At 41.0% G+C, this 21,599-nt stretch overlaps 1 protein-coding gene across 13 annotated transcripts in view; it reads left to right on the top strand.

The window, feature by feature from the left end:
- GRK4 (G protein-coupled receptor kinase 4) overlaps positions 1 to 21,599 on the top strand; it is a 96,937-nt gene that overhangs the window by 50,662 nt on the left and 24,676 nt on the right. For 12 of the 13 annotated variants that reach the window (XM_035714159.2, XM_035714164.2, XM_049108568.1 and 9 more), the window contains 4 exons: positions 3,375 to 3,467; positions 4,417 to 4,480; positions 7,144 to 7,284; positions 12,221 to 12,411. In XM_035714159.2, coding sequence (XP_035570052.1) covers positions 3,375 to 3,467; positions 4,417 to 4,480; positions 7,144 to 7,284; positions 12,221 to 12,411 — 489 coding nt within the window. The remainder of the gene's footprint in view (positions 1 to 3,374; positions 3,468 to 4,416; positions 4,481 to 7,143; positions 7,285 to 12,220; positions 12,412 to 21,599) is intronic. The other variant, XM_035714165.2, reaches the window with a different exon arrangement.

Raw genomic sequence — 21,599 nt, 5'->3', positions numbered from 1 at the left:
CACCAGGGTTAGGACCTCAACACATCTGTTTTGGAGACGCATTTCATGTCATAATCGTTTGCTTCTTTGGGTTGAGGTTATGCTAGGGAACAAAAAACAAACCAGTGCTGACTTAAGTTTTCATTCTTTTTTTTTTTAAGAATTTTTTTAAGTAGTTTTTTTGTTGTTGGTTTTTTTAGATTTTATTTATTTATTCATAGACACAGAGAGAGAGAGAGGCAGAGACACAGGCAGAGGGAGAAGCAAGCTCCATGCAGGGAGCCCGATGTGGGACTCGATCCTGGGTCTCCAGGATCACACCCCAGGCTGCAGGCGGCACCAAACCACTTTGCCACCGGGGCTGCCCTTAAGTTTTCATTCTTTTTTTTTTTTTTTTTTTTAAAGATTTTATTTATTTATTCATGATAGTCACACAGAGAGAGACAGAGAGGCAGAGACACAGGCAGAGGGAGAAGCAGGCTCCATGCACTGGGAGCCCGACGTGGGTCTCGATCCCGGGTCTCCAGGATCGCGCCCCGGGCCAAAGGCAGGCGCCAAACCGCTGCGCCACCCAGGGATCCCAAGTTTTCATTCTTATATGCCTTCAGAAAATATGAATTGCAGAACCTTGCTTCTTAGTCATTTTTTGGGAAAATAATTATTAAGCGCCTATTATATGCCTGTCATTGATCTTGTTTCCAGGAATAAAATGATAAGCAAGAATGAGTTGGTTCTTTATTTCTAGGGAGTTTATGACCAAGTGGAAATGACAGAGTAATCTGTATTAGTCTCCCGTTGCTGCCGTAACAGATTTCCTTGCACATGATGGCCTAAAACAACACACATCTATTTCCTTATGGTTCTGGAAGTCAAAAGTCTGAAAGGAGTATCGCTGGGCAGAAACCAGGTGCCAGTAGGGCCTTGTTCCATTGAAGATCTAGGGGAGAATCTGTTTTCTTTTTTTGCTCTGGCTTCTAGGGATGTGTTACTTGGCTCATGGTCCCTGACCTCATGTTTAAAACCAGCCGTCCAGGATCCTCAGGTCTCTCTCTGCTCCTGCCTTACCTGTGTCCACATCTCTCTCTGTCTCCCTCTCATTATCATGTGTGCAGCCCACCCAGATAATCCAGGATCATTTTCCCATATGCAGAGTCCCTGTTGCCATGTAGGAGAATTCACTGGTTCCAGGGATTAGGACCTGGATGCATTTGGGTCATTCATTATTCAGCCTACCACAGGTGCTGAGTGAGTTACCAGGGTGGGAGCTTTCAGGGCACCTCTCCTAGCGGGGGCCACTAGAGGAGTCTGTTCAGGCTGCAGAGGGGCAGAGAGAGCACACAGGCCCATAAGGGGAGAGGCTGGTGGGGGAGGTGCTGGTGGAGGGTCCCTGCTGCTACTGCAGCCTAGGAGGGCCAGGGGGATGGGGTGACACCAGGGCCTGGTCCTTGTTCCCAGGTGCCCTCTCTATCACTTTGTGAGGGTTCACACAGGAGTCCTCACGTGACCTTTTGGAGATCAACCCTCATTTCAGAGGAACAGAGGCCCAGGGACCAGGGAGAATTTGTCCTTTGCTCTAACAGCAATTAGAGAGACACATTTCATTGTGGCAGTTGTTCAGGTGATGGCAGCCTGGACTGGCTAGTGGCAGTGATAATGGAGACAGATGAATGGATTTTGGAGAAATCCATGAGGCTGATGGGCAAGGGCGGGGGGACGGGGGGGACAATGTAGTCTCTCTGGGGACACGTTTGAGTTTGAGTTGCTTTCCAGACATGGAACAGAGCTGAGAGGTCAATAGCTGAATCTGGAATGTTCTCTTGAGACTCACAAGAGGCAGGATCTGGGTGGGGGTCATAGCCTCCTGTGCACATGTGACTGAGGCTGTGGGCGTGGAGGCCAGGCCCAGGCATGTGGGCAGAAGGGGGACTGAAGAGAAGAGTGTGCTAAGAGCAGATGGCTACAGCCAATCTCCCCCTCCCTCTCCACATCACTCTGGCTCCTACTGCCTGGCTCTGTCTCCTCCTTGCAGCACAGGGTCCTTAGCTGGAACTGTGTTAGGGGAGGGAGGGGACAGAAGCCAGAGGTTCAGGGTTCCCCACTATTCTGTCTCATTTCTGTATTGCTACAATCTTGATTTCCCAAAAACCTTCTTTCTCATTTTGGATTCCAGAACACAGATGTTGCATAATGGACATAAATGTTTCCTTTAGGCTACCTGCTGTTTTCTGTAAGAAGTCGTAAGAGAGGCAGCATAAGGTGATGGTTAGTGGGGAGCCCCAGGACGAATATATTAAAACCAATGTTGAACTGATGCTCAGTTTTAAATGTCATAACTTTCAAAAAATGTGTGCAGTTGGGAGGGGGCTGGGTGCCTCAGTGAAACAACTGCAACCCTCTCTGTGAAAATGAGGTTTTTAAAAGGCACATGTCTTAGCATTGTTACAAATATAGTTTCATTATTAAACACCCCCTGAAATGGTCTCAGAATCCATATGGATCCTGAGAACACATTTTGAGAATCACTGTGCTATATTCTGAATAACAGACTATATTCCATCCCTTATCTACTGTACAAATTAGAATTTTATTACTTCTGTAATAAAATTTATAAAATTTTATAAATTTATATAATTTTATAAAATTCATAAAATTCCAAATAAAACTTTAGAAGCATGGCTAATTGCATAAAATTTCTTCTGGAAATATATAGCATAACATAATTCATTGGGTGTTTTAGTTTCAGTGTTAAAAAAAGATTGTGTCAATTGGTGCCCGGGTGGCTCAGTTGGTGAAGCGTCTGCCTTCAGCTCAGGTCATGGTCTTGGGGTCCTGAGAATGAATGAGCCCTGCATCAGGCTTCCAGTGTAGTGGGAAGCCATACTTCTCCCTCTACCTCTGCCCCTTCCCCTGCTTGTGCTCTTTCTTGATATCTCTCTTTCAAATAAATAAATAAAAATCTTAAATAGTAAAAAAAAAAAAAAAAAGTGTGTCACATATTAACATTTTCTACAATGTGACCATTATCATTTAGATATTCATTCTGATCTCTGATCTTACATACAAAATGTTTGCAATCCCTACTGAAATACACATGCTTGGGTGCATGCATACACACACCACACACACATACATACATACACCCCTTGAATACATTTACTTAAAAAGAACTTTTGACCTTAGAAGGGTAAACAGTTTCATTTCTTTTGAATTCTTGCCTTCATATTTTTACTGATAACATTAGAAACTAGTGTGAAATTCTATAATTGCAAAATTTAGTGTCTATTTGTGTATAATGATTGATTTCCTGTATCCAGTGTTGATGAATGCATTGAAACACAGTTGTTTTCATATTGTAATGCAACAAATGTATGTAATTATGTAAAATCTTTTTTTAGTTTTGTCCATTACTATTTAAGTGGAGAACCATTTGAAGAATACCTAGAAAGCCCATATTTTTCCCGATTTCTACAGTGGAAATGGTTGGAAAGGTATGTTCTAATTTGAAATTCAACTAAAAGAAGTAGTAACTTCTCATAATGTGTACTTTGTATTGTTGTATACTTTTCCATCTGTCAAAATACTATTGGAAATCTTGGGCTGTATATGGTATTTTTGTGCACAAATTATTAATATGTGTTATATAATTTTTCTGATTTAGTTGACTCTATTCTCTCCTTTTAAAATGGCAGTCAGCCCTGTGGGCACAGTAGTCAGAAAGTAAAACAGATCCTAGATTCATGGAAATACAATCTAATGTACCCTGGTTCAATCTTGTGGTCTGAGCCCTGCTTGGCCTTATGCTAGCTATGAGGACTAAGTGAAGGGACTCAGCCTTGGTGAGCATCACGTCCCCATTCTAGAAGATAGAGGCAATTCTAGAATTTACCCTACTGGGCTCCTGGGGCCACCTGAGAAATGTGTGGAGCTTGGTGTACAAAGTAAGTGCTCCGTAAGTGTTAGGTGCCACTTAGGGCTGTTGTTGTTACAATTATTATTGATTGATTGAATTTTCAGTTCTACTTCATGCACATTTCTTTCAAGACTTTGAGTATAAACATCTCTGAGATTCTTTTTCCAAAGGTTAGTGTACTGTAGATACGTAATTTTCCTCCACAGCTTTCCAATAGGCTCCATACATACATATTTCATGGTTTGGACTCCTTGCTAACCTTTCTTTAGTTAGTAAGGCTCATTGGATTGTTCTGTATCTATCTCGAGTGTTTTCGGTAAACATGTGATTTTGTCTCTTGGTGCAATGGAGGGCTGTCCCAGCTGGGGGAGCCACAGTCCCTGAGTGCAGATACCCTTGCCCCAGGCACCCCCTTGGAACAGTGCAGGGTCACACATAAGGCCAGGCCAGGAGCTAGGTAGATTTTTCTGTTTTAAAATAACAGTGTGATGTGAGACCTGAAGCTTTTTTTCTTTTTAATTAATTAGGCAACCAGTAACAAAGAACACATTTAGAAATTACAGAGTTCTAGGAAAAGGCGGATTTGGAGAGGTAAGTCAAATGTGACTAGCTATCAGCAATATTTCTAGAAAAGTAGGACAGCAAGGTACTTGGGAGACCTTACAAATGACTTTCTTTCCTTACTATGTGTTTTGGGAATAGTTTAGGCAACCGTGAGCATTAAGTTTGGATTTCATGGGCAGCCCGGGTGGCTCAGTGGTTTAGCACTGCCTTCAGTCCAGGGTGTGATCCTTGAGACCCGGGATCGAGTCCCACATCGGGCTCCCTGCATGGAGCTTGCTTCTCCCTCTGCCTGTGTCTCTGCCTCTCTCTGTGTGTCTCTCATGAATAAATAAATAAAATCTTAAAAAAAAAAAGTTTGGATTTCAAACAAAAGGTACTTTGCTGCATGCTTTTAAGATTTGGAGATCTGGAAAGAAAAAAATTGCCATCTATGTGATTTTGTTTTTCTTTGACTTCATGGTTCTTAAAGAAGTTGTTTTCCCAAGTTCGGTGCTTGACGTTCAAGCTCTGTTTGTCCTGATTGAAAAAATGATTCTGTTTCCATACGTGGAATTTCTGTCACTCTATTTCCATGATTTAGGACTAGCCGAAATGCTCATGTAGTATAGAGTATATGATTAAATATGCCTATTTATCTCAACTCTGGACATGTATGTGCCCCCATACCAACATCAAAGGACACTAGAAAATGTGTAAATGTGGGGAAATCCTAGGGAGACTACCCACAAATTCCTGAGAGATGACCTTTAGATATGATGGCTCTCCTGGATAGAGACTATTGTTGAGCAGTGTTAAAAGAATCACATGCAGTTCTATCAGGTCATCTGAAGAGGTGTTAATTGCCGCATCAGTTATCTGGAGTGGTCATATTCAATTCCAGCATTTGTAACTGCCCAGAGGAACCAAAGCTGCATGTGTCGTTGGTAGCAAGTTAAACTCTCCACATGTGATTGAAATCATGCATACTCCCAGATTCCCACTGGAAGCCTGAACCAAAGCCACCAGAGTTCCCTTAATGTAAATTAGGAAGCTAGCCTACAAGGCTGGCCTACAAGTGAGGCCTCTCCTACCGCTGTGCTCAGGGGTGGTGAGAGCTTGGCCACTGTTGCCAGTACCTCAGGAGAAGCAGCAATGTTACGCCTGACACAGTTCTGGAGACTTTTTAGAGTATTTTCAATGATCCAACCAAGTGCTTGTTGTAACTCTTCTAGGATAGAGATTTCTATAAGAAATCCATCCTCTGGTTGCAGAAAAGTTATTTCCTCTCTTTAATTCATGCCAGTCTTCCTCTCATGGGGCCCAAGTATTAAAACTCAGATTCTGAAAAAAAACAAAAAACAAAAAAAAACAACTCAGATTCTAAGAACAGAGGTCGTTGGGATCCCTGGGTAGCTCAGTGGTTTAGCACCTGGCTTTTGCCTGAAGACCCCAGATCGAATCCCGCATCGGGCTCCCTGCATGGAGCCTGCTTCTCCCTCTGCCTGTGTCTCTGCCTCTCTTTCTCTCTGTGTCTCTCATGAATGAATAAATAAAATCTTAAAAAAAAAAAAAAAAAAGAACAGAGGTTGTTTCCAGCAAATGGGTCTTGTGTTTACAAAAGAATGTAGTTCTAGTTGTAGCCATGTGTGAGTTTTAGAAATGGACTCAGTAGTAACATGTTAGCCCATTTTAACTGTTGTGAAAGGTTTAGTATATTTATATATATAGATTTTTTTAACACATTTATTTGTGTTTCCAAAGAAAAGATTGTGCAGATGGGTAAACCATTCTGGTTTTTCACAGACCTGTTCTGGATGTGCTATTTATTATATCGCATCTGCGAGGAGAGTAAATAGTCCATTTGTCTTGTGCACCCCTGTCAGAGGGAGCCCCATAGCCCTCATGCACACAGCCTCAGTGCCTTGGAAGTCCAAATTCCAACAGTGGATTTACTTTTGCAAATGCTAACACCTCTTCCAGGACAAACATTTTGGTCTTATTTTGTCAACTACAGCGCTTTCAGTTATGCTTTAAGTCCCCCAGAATAGATGTGTAGGATCCTGAGGCAGCGCAGCGCTGTGGAGGAAGCACATCTGTAAGAGCCGGGCTTGATTCCAGCTGTGTGACCTTGGGCTCACTACTTCATTCTCATCACAAGAGGGAGATGGTCCCTGCTTCCTGGGGTTGTGGTGAGCAGCCAATGAGTATTCCCATCCAGCTGAGAGTGCAGTGTCTGGCACCCTTACCTGTTTTCCCTTCTCTTTCTTTGACTTGGCAATTCCACTTTAAATAATTAAGTTAATGAAGAAGAGATATGCCAAGATTTATGTACAGAGACTTAATGGTAGGAAAATGATTAAATAAACTTTGGAGTAGTCATATATTGGGAGAAAATTTAATACTGAGAAAACAGTCACACTCTAAGATGAAAACAGGAGATTATAAAATATTATGTATCCACAGGGGTCAGGCTTGCAGAGTGTGGCCTGCTGTCTGCCTGAGTGTGTCCACTGCCTTAGGTGCAGAGGAAGAGTGGTGTTGGCATTCTAGGGTGCCACGAGCAACATGGTCTGGGCTCAGCACAGCCCGTCACTGCTGTTTACCAGAAGGCATGACTGTGGAAGAAATGGGGTTTGGTTGTGGCTGGTGGTGGTGGTGGCCTAAGAGGTGGCAGGTGTGTAGAAACCTTTCTTTCCCTTTTTTAAAACTAGGTTTGTGCCTGTCAAGTGCGAGCTACAGGAAGGATGTATGCCTGTAAAAAGCTAGAGAAAAAAAGAATAAAGAAGAGGAAAGGTGAAGCCATGGCTCTTAATGAAAAGAGAATGCTAGAAAAAGTGCATAGCAGATTTGTAGTGAGTATCTTGGTTTAGTCCTCATTGTGGATGGCATGGTGAGGATCTCTTTCCTTGACACACCTGCTGCTGGGCCCACCTGCTGGCTGGAGGTGTGGGCAGTGCTGCCTATGCTGGCAGTGGGGACAGGGGCCGGCACGGGACAGCCTCGTCCTGCTGGCAGCCTCTTCTTCCTTATCCACCTCTTATTAAACACACACCTAAAGCACTGGGGATCCTGCCCACCAGTGCCTGGTCTAATGGGCTCCTCCTCATACCCAGCAGCATGCTTTTACCAGGCCAGTACCCTTCCTTGACAGCCAGTGCTTATCTTGGGGCGTGGAGCTACTGCTTCCTGTGCTTGAAAGCACTGCCCCAAGTCCTCCCATCTCTGAGGCCTTGGTCTGACACCTGGAAAATGTACTGCTGGCCCTTGGTTGGCATACCTCAATTGTATGAAGCTACAAATCCCACCTTCACTGTGTCAGGCAAGGGTTGGACAAGTGGGGCTGGGGTAAACCCCAGGGTCCTGCCAGGCCATGTGCTATGAGGTGCACCATGAGGTGCCGCAGTGTTCATTGCCAAACCTAGCTTCTCTCCACTGCATTAGTATCTCCTGGAGCATCTGTAGCAACAGGAGGGTCTGTGTGAAGGAGGAGAGGGAAAGATAACATAGGAAAGACTTTGCAGTGTTAGATTTACTTCCTCCAAGTTATTTCTGTCTCAGTATTGAGGTTCTCTGCTTTGTGCTAGGGGATGAACTTTGCAAACAGTGGCATTCACAGCCATCTCCTACATTTATCTCAGTGTATGATATCTCTCTCCTCATACACTACAGGAAACCCTTAATAAAATTGGCTCATCTTGGAATTGTTTTAAATTTGTTTGTATAACTACCCCGAAATGCAGAAATCCACAATCTAGCTTTATGAAAGGATCATAAATGGTACCTATGGTTTATACTACTTAAGTGAAATATTTTGGTTCCTATATTCTTGGCCTCTCCCAAGGAACCAAGAAATATTTTCCTTCATCCTTTTTTTTTCTAATTGAAATATATTGACATAACAATATCCTATTAGTTTCAAGTGTACATCATAGGGATTCCATATTTTTATGCATTATGAAATAACCCCCATGAAAAGTCTAGATCATCTATTACAATGCTGTTACTACAATATTATTGACTATATTCCCTATGTTGTACATTACATCTCCTTGACTTATTTGTTTTATAACTAAAAGTTTGTACCTCTTTTTTTTTAAGTTTACTTATTTATTTAAGTAATCTCTACTCCTAACATGGGGCTTGAGCTCATGACCCTGAGATTGAGTCACATGCTCTTCCAAATGAGCCAGCCAGGCGCCCCAAAGTTTGTACCTCTTAATCCCTTCCACTTCTTTTCTGACTCCCCAACCCTTCCCTACCCTGATAATCAATAGTTTGTTCTCCACATCTGAGTCTTGTTTCTGTTTTGTATGTTAGTTTGTTTTGTTTTTAAGATTCCACATATGTGTAAAACCATGTGGTATTTGTCTGTCTTTCCCTGACTGACTTATTTCACTTGGTATAAGTTTGTCCATGTTGCTGCAAGTGGTGAGATTTCATCCTTTTTATGGCTGTGTAATATTCCATTGTATATATGGACCACATCTTCTATATTCATTCATATATCTATATCTTGGATGTTGTAAATAAGGTGGCAGTGAACATAGGAGGGCAGATATCTCTTTGGATTGGTGTTTTCATTTTCTTCAGATAAATACCTAAAGGTACAATTGCTGGACCATATGATATTTCTATTTTTAATTTTTTGAGGACCCTCCATACTGTCTTCCACAGTGGCCTATCAGTTTGCATTCCCACCTATAGTGCACAAGGGTTCCTCTTCCTACACATCCTCACCAACACTTGCTATTTCTTATCTTTTTGATGCTAGCCATTCTGACAGGTGTGAAGTGATATCTCCTGGTGGTTTTGATTTGCCTTGATCCCGTGACTCATAAGATCATGACTTAAGCCAAAAGTGAGAGTCACATGCTTAACCAACTGAGTCACCCTGGTGCCCCTGGGATTGTTTTCTTAATTTCTATTTCTGATATCATATTATTAGTGTATAGAAGTGCAACCTGTTTGTATGTTAATTTTGTACCTTGTAACTTTGCTGAAATTATTAATTAGTTCTCACAGATCTTTGGTGGAATCTTTAGGGTTTTCTACATATAATATCATGTCATCTTCAAACAGTTTTACTTATTTCTTTCCAATTTAGATGCCTTTTATTTCTTTTTCTTACCTAATTGCTGTGGCTAGGACCTTAAATACTATGTTAAGTATTGAAAATCTTTCAGCTTTTAACCATTGAGGATGTTAGCTATGGGTTTGTCAATATGACCTTTATTATGTTAAGATATGTTCCTTCTGTTCCCACGTTATTGAGAGTTTTTAATCATAGATAGATATTGAATTTTGTCGTATGTTTTTTCTGCATCTATTGAGATGATCATATTGTTCATTTTGTTAATGTGATGCATCATGTTGATGTATTTGTGGATATTGAACCATCCTTGCATCTCTGGAATAAATTCCACTTGATCGTGGTGTATGATCCTTTTAATATATTGTTAAATTGGATTCAGTAATGTTTTGTTGAGGATTTTTATATCTATGTTCATTAGGGATGTTTTCTTATAATTTTCTTTTTTGTAGTGTTTTTATCTGGTTTCAGTATCTGGGGGATTCTGGCTTTGTGAAATGAATTTGGAAGCTTTCTTTCCTCTTCCAATTTTTTGGAAAAGTTTGAGAAGGATGGATACTAATCCTTCTTTAAATGTTTGGTAGAGGGACGCCTGGATGGCTCAGCAGTTGAGCAACTGCCTTCGGCTCAGGGCGTGATTCTGGAGTTCCGGGATTGAGTCCCACATTGGGCTATTTGCATGGAGCCTGTTTCTCCCTCTGCCTAAGTCTCTGCCTCCTTCTTTCTGTGTCTTTCATGAATGAATAAATAAAATCTTTAAAAAAATGTTTGGTAGAATTCACTTGTGAAGCCATGTGGTCCTGGGTTTTTGTTTCTTTGTTTCTTGTTAAAGATTTAATTAATTAATTTGACAGAGAGAGAGAGAGAGAGAGAACACAAGTTGAGGGAGGGCAGAAGGAGAAGGAGAAGCAGGCTCCACGCTGAGCAGGGAGCCTGACTTGGGGCTTGATCTCCAGATCCTGGGATCATGACCTGAGCCAAAGAGCTTAACCAAGTGAGATACCCAGGTACCCCTAGGCTTTTGTTTCTCAGGAGTTTTAAAATTACTGCTTCAATTTCATTACTTGTAATTGGTCTGTTCATATTTTCCATTTTTGTGTGATTCAGTCTCGAAGGTTTGATTTCTAGTAACTTATTTCTTCTAGGTTGTCCAATATGTTGGTGTGTAATTGTTCATACTGATCTCTTATGATTCTTTGTATTTCTGTGGTGTCACTTGGAACTTCTCTTTAATTTCTGATTTTTAAAAAATTTATATATTTGTTTATTATTGATGAGTCTGGCTAGAAATTTAATGATTTTATTTATTTTTTTCAAGAACCAGGTTTTAGTTTCATTGATCTTTTCTATTGTTTTTTAAATTTCTATTTCATTTATTTCTACTCTGATCCTTATTATTTCCTTCCTTCTACTAACTTTGGGCTTTATTCTTTTTCTAGTTCCTTTAGCTATAAAGGGAGATTATTTTGGGGGGATTTTTCTTGTTTCTTGGGGTAGAAACTGTGTCTCTGAACTTCTCTCTTAGAGCTGCTTTTGCTGCATCCCATAGATTTTGGAAAGTTATATTTTCATTTTATTTATCTCAAGGAAGGTTTTGGTTTACTCTTCGAATTTTCCTTCCTCCTTGATTGTTTTTTTCCCTCTCTGCTTACAGTTGATCAGTGGGTCCTGATCGGTACCTGTATCACACTTATCCTCTCCTCCTTCCCACTGCCCACTCTGGCTGGCCCACAACATGATTATATGTGTGGAAAGTCCAACACTTTCTATGTAGTTTATTGTGCATCTAGCCAAGTTATTAGATACAATACCAGCTACAAATAGTTAGAAAATAAAAAATTTTAATTGAAACCATTTATAGTAGCATCAAGAAACATCATAACCGAAGCAAAAATTTAATGAAAATGTACAAGATTTCTACACTAAGAGTCAAAATACTATTACAAGAAATTAAAGAAGACCAAATAAATGGAGGGATACTATGTTTAAGGGTTAGAAGACTCAATGTATGACGATGTTGGTTCTCCTAAATTGGTATATAGATTAAATGAGTTAAATGTGATCCCAATCAAAATCCCAGCAGAGTGTGTGTGTATGTATAAATTGACCTACAAACCAAGACAAAAGCAGGCAAAAAACTTGGACAGGTACTTCACACAAGTGATTCCAAATGGATAAATATATGAAAAAGTATAAGAAGTGTCTTCTGTATTTGTATATACAAAGAAATGCACATTAAAACCACACATTAAAACTGCAATAAGAGACAACTATGCTTCAGCAGCATTCACTGGCAACACAAAATGTTGGAAGGATGTGCAGCAGCAAGACCCCTCTTACACTGTGGAAGGGTGTCTTTAACTTGTATGCTAAATATGGGTGTTCTAGAAATATGGAATATCACTGCTCAAGGATTAGAGCGTAGCTTTGATGAATTATGATCCCACGTGTCTTTGTGAAGTTTTGCTACCTACCCACTTAGCCATAGAAAGTTCTCTCCTCTCAGTACAGAACTGCTGTAAGGTCTTTGATAGGTAAACGTCCAAGAAGCACCAGATGCATGGTATGCATTTCCCTGAAGCATGTAGTATTTGAGTGTTCTAATTATAAATATAACATGGATTATTTGAATAACATTAACATATAGAGTAAATCACCAATGAATGAGCAGGTTTGTTTTATGATGCTGTTGTCTTTAGGTTAGTTTGTCCTACACTTATGAAACCAAAGATTCCTTGTGCTTGGTGCTAACCATTATGAATGGAGGGGACTTGAAGTTTCACATCCACAACCTGGGAAACCCTGGCTTTGATGAGCAGAGAGCTATTTTCTATGCTGCTGAGCTATGCTGTGGCTTGGAGGACTTGCAGAAGGAAAGAATTGTGTACAGGTAAGAATAGCATGAACTCCTGGGGCCTGGCAGCATGCTCATCTTGAGCCTTAGGCTCCCACTGGGCTCCCTCTGGCCACTCAGGAGCCTAGGTAGTGGACTGCTGTGGAGCCCCTTGGTGGCAATTTATAGGGTCTGGGCACTCACACTGTTGGGAATGTGGTCAGTCAGTGGTGGACTTTGGTTTTCTTTTTAGTTCTCTTTGATCTCTAGTAGGCTGGTTTTATTTGTTAAATATAGGCGGAAGCATGAAAAGAGCCCATTTGCAAAATAGTTCTATTTAGGACTGTGGACTCTGTTCCAACAAAATAGTGCAACAATTAAATGTCTCAAATTAATAATACTTATTTTAATATTTTGCATCTTAGAATTCAGTAAAGAAAATTACATTTAATTTAATAGAATTGAATTAGTATGATCAAATATTTAATTTTAGGGAAAGCAATCCCTCCACCCATCCTGCAGTTGTGGAGCTCCTGGGCTCTGACACCTTTCTCAACCACTCCATCCCTTCACCTCTTTGCAGATAGTCACCTCCATGCATGGACCATTCCCTACAGGCTTTTCTCACCTTGCTTTTCCCTCTAAATTTCCAAGGGTTCTGTGTATCCCCTGCCTTCATCTTCCCCATCCAGTTCGTCACCAAATCACCCCTGAATGTTTCCCACATCAGCCTTTTGGGCCATTGGCTTAGTTCGTGTCTTCCATAGGTTACCTGGCAGGCAGACACTTGAATGCTCTTGCTGATGCCATTCTTGCTCCAGTTCCTGGCCTGAGAGACCAGTAACAGACCTTCCTGTAGTATGAATCCGATCCTGTCATATTATCCCTAGCTTGGAGCCCTGTGGGGCTAGCTCTCCTGACCTGGTGTGATGCTACTCCCCACTGACTTCTCTATCCCAGGGTCCTGCTGTACCACAAGTAGGGACTCTTTGCCCATTTTGTAATGTGCATGTATTTGCAGCTCCCAGAACTTCTCAAGCATCCTCACATCTTTATACCTTTGCACATGTGGTCCACTTGTCAGATGACTTTCTTCATGGCAGCCCCTCTTCATTCTGAGAAACCGCAGCTCATTGTCCAGAGTTAGCATGGCAGTGTCCGCTTTCCATAAGGCCCCTGCCCCAGATAACATGGGCATAGCTCCCCTTGGGCTTCCTCACAGCACCTGTGTTGTCCCAATGGAGGGCTGGTCATGCTAGCTGTAAGCTTCTCAAAAGGCCTTTATCGGATCCCTATTCTGATGGACTCTTGGCTTTGTCTTACATTTCCCAGAGCCATGTTAATACCTTTCAAAGGCCAGATACCAGGCTTGGCCATGGGGCTGATGCAGCCCATCTTGAGATGCTGAGCAAAGGGTGGATTGGCGCCTTGGGAGCCATTCCTACATAGGCAGGCCATTGTCTGCATGGAGAATACCTTGTCACCATATCACAGGGAGTGACTGGTGGCCCTGAAGCAAGGAACAAGCCTGTAGGAGCTTTGATTTCCTCTTTTACTCTGGAGGGCCTTATAGGTTATTACAGTTAAGTAGAATTAAGCCCCCTCTGCTTGTTTCTGGTGGGAAGATGTGCAGGCACACCTCATTTTATTGCTCTTTCCATTATTGTGCTTCACAAATATCTTTTTTACAAATTGAAGATTAGTGACAACCCTGTATTGAGCAAGTCCTATCAGTGCTATTTTTCTAATAGCATTTGCTCACTTCGTGTCTTTGTCACATTTTGGTAATTACTGCAATGTTTCAAATATTTTCATTATTATACTTGATCTTTTCATTATTATCAGTGATTTTTCATATTACTATTGTACTTGTTTTGGAGCATCATGAGCCACACTCATTGATACTTAATCAATACATGTTGTCATGTTGTGTGTGTTCTGATTATTCCACTGGCCATCTCTTCCCCACTCTCTCCTTCTCGGCCTCCCTAGTCCCTGAGACACAGCAGTATGGAAATTAGGCCAATTAATAACCCTGTAATGGCCTCTAAGTATTCAAGTGAAAGGAAGAGTCATACATGCCTCACTTGAAATCAAAAGCTAGAAATGATTAAGCTTAGTGAGGAAGGGATGTTTAAAGCTGAGATATGCAGAAAGATAGGCCACTTGTGCCAAACGGCCAAGTTGCAAATGCCAAGGAAAAGTTCTTGAAGGAAGTTAAGAGTGCTACTCCTGCTGACACATGAACCATAAGAAAGTAAAATGGCCAATTGTTGATAGGGGGGAAATTTTAGTGATCTGGATAGAAGATCGAACCAGCCCCAATGCTCCCTTAAGCCACAGCCTAATCCAGAGCAAGGCCCTGACTCTCTTCAGTTCCACGAAGGCTGAGGGAGGTGAGGAAGCTGCAGAAGAAAAGTCTGAAGCTAGCAGAGGTGGGTTCCTGAGGCTTAAGGAAAGAAGTGCCAGGTGAAGCAGCAAGTGCTGATAGAGAAGCTGCGAGTCCCGCAGAAGATCCAGCTAGGATCACTCATGAAGGTGGTTCCAGCACAATAGATTCTCAGTGTAGACACAAAAGCCTTATTTAGGGAGAAGATGCCATCTAGTAGCACTTCCTAGCTAGAAAGGAGTCCTCAGCGCCAGGTTGCAAAGGTTCGAGGGACAGGCTGACTCCCTTGTTCGGGGCTAATGCAGCTGGTGACTTTAAGTTGAAGCCAGTACGCATTTACTATCTGGAGATTCTTAGGGCCCTTAAGAATTAGGCTCCCTCTCCTCAGCCTGTGCTCTACAAATGGAACAACACAGCCTGGACCACAGCATATGTGTTTACAACATGGTTTACCAAATATCCTAACTCCACTGTTGAAACCTACTGCGCAGAAAAAAAGATTCCTTTTGAAATATTACTGCTCCCTGACATTGTACCTGGTCACCCAAGAGCTCTGATTATGTACAGGGAGATTAGTGTTTTCACGCCTGCTAACATAATGCCCGTACTGCAGCCTACAGAGCAAGGAGTTGTTTTGACTTTTGAGTCTTATTATTTAAAAGATACATTTCAGGGGTGCCTGGGTGGCTCAATCAGTTAGGGATCTGCCTTCTCCTCAGGTCATGATCCTGGGGTCCTGGGATCGAGTCCTGCACAGGGCTCCCTGTTCAGCAAGGAGTCTGCTTCTCACTCTCCCTTTGCCCCTCCCCCGGCTTGTGCCCTCTCATCTCTTGCTCACTCTCTCAAATAAATAAAATCTTAAAAAAAAAAAGAGAGAGATACATTTCACAAGGTTGTAGATGGTGATTCCTATGCTAGATCTGGGCACAAAGTACATTGAGAATCTTCTGGAAAGATTCACCATTCTAGATGCTGCTAAGAAAATGTTCCTATGGATCAATATCAATACTAACAGGAGTGTGGAAGAAGTGGGTTCCAGTGCTCATGGAGGAAGCCACTGCAGATTTGTTGGGAACAGCAGGAGAACTAGAAGTGGGGCCTGGAGGGGTGACAGAAATGCTGCCATCTCAGGATAACACTTGAATGGATGAGGAAGTGCTTCTTATGGAGGAGCCAAGAAGGTGGCTTCTTGAGATGGAGTCTACTCCTGGTGATGAGGCTGTGAAGATTGTTGAGATGACAATAAGGATTGAGAATATTGCATAAACTTTGTTGACAAAGTAGCCGGATTTGAGAGGACTGACTCCAATTTTGAGAGACGTTCCACTGTGGGTAAAATGCTATCAGACAATATCACATGCTACAGAGAAATCATTTGGGAAAGGAAGGGTCAATCAGTGTGGCAAATTTATTCTCTTATTTTAAGAAACTGCCACAGACACCGCAGTCTTCAGCACCCCCACCCTGATTGTTAGCAGCCATCAACATTGAGGTAAGAACCTCCATCAGCAAAAGGATTAAAACTTTTGAAAGCTTAAATGATGGTTAGCAATAAAGCATTTTTTAATTAAGGTATTCATTGTTTGTTTGGACATAATGCTATTGAACACTTAATAGGCCACAGTATAGTGTAAACATAACTTTTACATGCACTGGGAAATCAAAAAATTCATTTGGCTCCTTTTATTGTGCTGGTCTGGGACCAAACCCCAGTACCTCTGAGGTACACCTGTATTACTGGATTTATTAGAATATTTTCATTTCTCCCAACCTTTCACCTTTGGCCTCCATTTGCCCTCAGACAGAGCAAGTGAAAGGCATGGGTTAGCCAGCACTAAGTGTCTACAACACCCACCATAAGGAGGTGCCCACTGTTTGTTGAATGAATGACCAATAACTTTACAGGTCCCCCCACCTAGGAACTTGTAAAGCACCACTTTCACTCTTCAAACTTCTTTCTTGTCAGAGGTTGCCTCTTGACAATCTTTGTCAGACCAGGTGCCAGAAAGATGACCTTCCTTTTTGCAGAGGGATGGTACAAATAAAAATGCTTTACTATTTCAGCAGTCTAAGGTCAGAGAGGAGGAGGCACTCAGTTGGACTTTAAGCTATTCTTAGGGTACCACATGTTAGTCAGAATGAGAGCTTGGGGGCTCCCTCACCCTGGTCTGTGGGGCTGCCTTGAGAGTGCCAAGCCTTCATGTGTGGCCATCTCTTGGAAGCACCAGGATGATGTTGTAGCACAGACAAACAGTTAGACCTCATGGGCAATGGAATTCTTTCTAGCATAAATGATTTAAATTGGGCCCAGACCTGCTCAGAAAAGGCTTTTGGGAGTAGTTGGACTCACATGGCAGCTTGGCTTGACGGCTAAGATCTGAGCAGAGGGAGGAGGGATCATTCTTTCTGGGGAGATGTGTGCTGTGTTCACATTCTGGAGGAAATGGGCAGAGGAGTCCATGCAAACCATTGTGGTCATAAAGAGAGGAGGAAGGAAGGAGCAAACATGTTGGCTTTCTCTTGTCTGCCAGGCCCTAGGCTGTGCCCTTTTGCATCTGTTATTTATTTGGATAAAAGGTTAAAAAATTGCTAAAATGCCATAGCATCCTAGAGGCCCTTTTATTCCAGATAGGACTTTTCTGGTATATTTTGTCTTTTTTTGTCTACTGTCCTCTGCTGTTTGTTCAGATAAAATGCCTTAAACTACATAACAGCACAACACAAAAGGAGTGCCAGCCTCAGGACAGTCCTGGCACAGTGCTGACAGGGTAGGCAGGCAGGGAGGCAGTGTCTGACTATGTGAGAGGCGTGGGTGTTTGGTATTTGTTTTTGTTTGTTTTTAAAGATTTATTTATTTATTTATGATAGACATAGAGAGAGAGAGGCAAAGACACAGGAGGAGGGAGAAGCAGGCTCCATGCTGGGAACCCGACGTGAGACTTGACTCCCACTTGACTCCGGGACTCCAGGATTGCGCCCTGGGCCAAAGGCAGGCGCTAAACCGCTGAGCCACCCAGGGATCCCCGTGTTTGGTTTTTGGGTGTAGGAGTTTGCGTCCTACCTTTACATGTGTCTACTTGTAACATGGCTTTGTCTAAATTGTTCAATGAGAAAAAGCAAGTAAAAGAAAGGATACATATAGAGAGGATCTTGATATAGTTTTCAGCATGCAACCATATCTTTACCTAAGAGGTCAACTGTTTAATTAAAACACAGCAATAAATAAAGATATTTGTGTTTGTGTGCATTTTAAGTCCAGCTGCATACTCTCCCAAAGTATTTCATGACGTGCTGCCCGTTCATTTTGCAGAAGTCTAAGGGGACTGTTGCCTTTGGGGTTTTAAATGTCCTTCAAAAATTAACTGAGGAACATCATTTCTATACAATCAGATGAACTAAAATGCTTATATCTAGGGACAGACCCCCATGAGTACCCTAACACTATCTAAATATTAATATGCGGGAATAACCAATTCCTTATTAAATAGCACTCAAGTCTCTGTGTGGTTGATCCTTGTACAGCGTGGAGGTTGGAGCATTGACCCAGTTGAAAATTAGCATGTAACTTTTTGACTCCCCTAAAACTTGCCTACCAATAGTCTACTGTTGACTGGAAGGCTTACTAATGATGTAAACAGTTGAGGAACATATATTTTTTGTGTTATATGTATTCCACATTATATTCCTATAGGAAAGCAAGCTAGAGAATAGGAAATGTTAGTAAGAAAATCATAAGGAAGAGAACGTACATCTACGGCATGAGTAAGGAGACCTAAGCAGTTCAAACCCATGTTGTTCAAGGGCAAGTTATATTTTCTTTTCATGTAAAAACATTTCCCAAGACCAGCCTGAAGACTCAGGGAAGTCTTGTCCTAGCAGTAGCTGGATGTGGAGAACAGCCTTCTTTGTGTTCTTCAGCCTCTCTGGGGAGGGCGGATTCTGCTTTCTATTGTTTGGGCAGTGTAGTGTCTTTTAAATTACAAGAATTATTTTTGCATAATAACATTCTGTATGCAGGTGAATATGGCAAAAAGCTAGCTTTTTACAATGTTTTCAATTTTGCCACTATGGAAATCAGTAAAGAGATTCCTCAAAAAATTAAAAATAGAACCACGCTATAACCTAGCAATCCCACTTCTGGGTGTATTCTAAATAATATCTGTAGTATGTCAAAGAGATGTTTGCATTTCTGTGTTCACTGCAGCATTATTCATAATAGCCAACATATAGAAACAACCTAAGTGTCCATCAGTGGCTGGATGGATACAGAAAATGTGGTATATACATACACAATGGAATTATTATTTGAGAATGAAGGAAATCCTGCTATTTGTGACAACACAATGGACCTTGAGAGCATCACGCTAAGTAAGCTAAGACACAGACAAATACTGTGTGGTATCATTAACACGTGGAGTGTTTTTTTTTTTTTTTTTAAGTCAAACTCATGGAAAGAGAATAGAAAAGTGGTCACTGAGGGCAGGGGGCCGTGGGGAGTAGGAAGAGGTTGGCAAGACAGCACAAACCTTCAGGCATAAGAAAAATAGACTTTGGATCTAATGTAAAACATTAACATATAAGCTGATAACACCATATTGTATAATTAAAATTTTCTAAGGGACCAAGATTTAAACGTTCTCACACACACACAAAAAAATGCGGGGTGGTGGATGTGTCAATTAACTAGTGTGGAGGAATCCTTTCACAATTTTAAGAAAAAAAAAGTTATCAATTTCATTGCACTTTCTAGCAGTTATAGAAACAATAAAAGACCATCTAAGACAGATGATAAATGGGTGAGGGGCTGGAGATGCTCGCATTGACTGTTTCTCAGTGACCTCATGTGTTATGTTCCAGAAAGGTCAGCCTTTACCCTCCCTCCTGACCCTGGGCATGTCATCTTGGGTGCACTCACTGTTGAAGAGGTGCACATACTGGGGAAATGGGGCATCATTTCTCTGTAGATGAACCTTTCTGCACATGACATACAAATAGAACCATCATCTGACCTTTTGCATCTGACTTCTGTCCACTAGCATAATGTTTTTGAGGCTCATCCCTCTTGTCAAAGGCTCATCCCTCTTATCAGTACCTGGTTCTTTTTTATGGTAGAATAATATTCCATTGTATGGATGGGCCACATTTTATTTATCCTTTTTGCCTCACTCAACTCTTTTTTTTTCTCACTCAACTCTTTGGATCGGTTCCACTTTTTGGCTATTACGGATCACACTGCTATGGACATTTGTGTACAAAGCTTTGTTTGGACATAGATTTTTAGTTCTCTTGGGTAGATACCAACAAGTGGAATTTCTCGATCGCATGGAAAATTTATGTTTACTTTTTTAAAACAATTGCAAACTCTCTTCCAAAGTGGCTGCACCATTTAACATTCCTTCTAGGACTCCAATCACTCACATTGTCCCCAAACTTATTTGTATCTCATTGTTTAATACTAGCACACCCCAGTAGCAGTGAAGTGATATCTCATAGTGGGTTTTTATGTATTTTGTTTTTTCTCTTGGTAAGTTTGATTTGCATTTTCCTGGTGACTGATGCTATTGAGTATCTTTTCATACACTTATTGACCATCCTTATATATTCTTTGGTTAAATGTTTATTTAAATATTGTGCTCATTTTCAATTTAGGTTATTTGATGGCAAACAAATATTATTATTATTATTATTATTATTATATTAGGTGGCAAACATTTTTTATTTTTTTTATTTTTTAATTTATTTTTTAATTTATTTTTATTTATTTATGATAACCACACACAGAGAGAGAGAGAGAGAGAGAGAGAGAGAGGCAGAGACACAGGCAGAGGGAGAAGCAGGCTCCATGCAGGGAGTCCGACGTGGGATTCTATCCCGGGTCTCCAGGATCGCGCCCTGGGCCAAAGGCAGGCGCTAAACCACTGAGCCACACAGGGATCCCGCAAACATTTTTTATATTCTGGATACTTGTCCTTTACTAGATGTAAAATTTGCAAATACTTTCTTCCAGTCTGTGGCTAATCTTTTAATGTTCTTAATAGTGTCTTTTGAATTGCAAAACTTTTTAATATTAGTGAAGTCCAATTTATCAGGGTTTTGTTGTTGATTACACTTTTGATGTTTCTCTAAGAAACCATTGTCTAACCCTCATTGTGAGGATTTTGTCCCATATTTTTTTCTAAGAATTTTATGGTTTTAAGTCTTATCTTTAGGTTTATGACCCATTTTGAGTTAAGTTGTTAGTACAGTGTGGGTGGGTGAAGAGACTCCAGCCCAGAATCGTTTGTTGAAAATATTATCATTTCCCCCAGTGAATTGCCTTGGCACTTTTTTCTAAAACTGCTTGACTATGAGAGGGCAGGTTTATTTTTATTTTTTTTATTTTTTATTTTTTTGAGAGGGCAGGTTTATTTCTGGACTCTGAATTCTATTCTGTTGGTCTGTATGTCTGTCTTCTGGCAGTGCCATACTGTCTTAATTACTGTAACTTTGTGGTAAGCTTTGAACTTGGGAAGTATAGGCCTCTAACTTTGTTCTTTTTTGAGATTATTTTGGCTATTCTGGGTCCTTGGCATTTCCATATGAATGTTAGGATCAGCTTGCCAATTTCTGGGACAAAAGTTGCTGCTTAGGGTTACATTGAATCCATAGTTCAATTTGGGGATTATGGACATTTGAACATTACTGGATCTTCTGACCTGTGAACACAAGTTGTCTTTTCACTCACTTAGATATTCCTAAATTTTTCTCAGGAATATTTTATACTTTTCAGTATGTACATCTTGTACCTTTTTTTTGCTGTTAAATGTATTCCTGAATTTATTGGATTTTTAAAAAAGATGTTATTTATTTATTCATG

This window comes from Canis lupus, chromosome 3 (assembly GCF_003254725.2).
Source record: "Canis lupus dingo isolate Sandy chromosome 3, ASM325472v2, whole genome shotgun sequence".
Lineage (NCBI taxonomy): Eukaryota > Metazoa > Chordata > Mammalia > Carnivora > Canidae > Canis > Canis lupus.
This window is presented reverse-complemented; position numbering and strand designations above follow the sequence as displayed.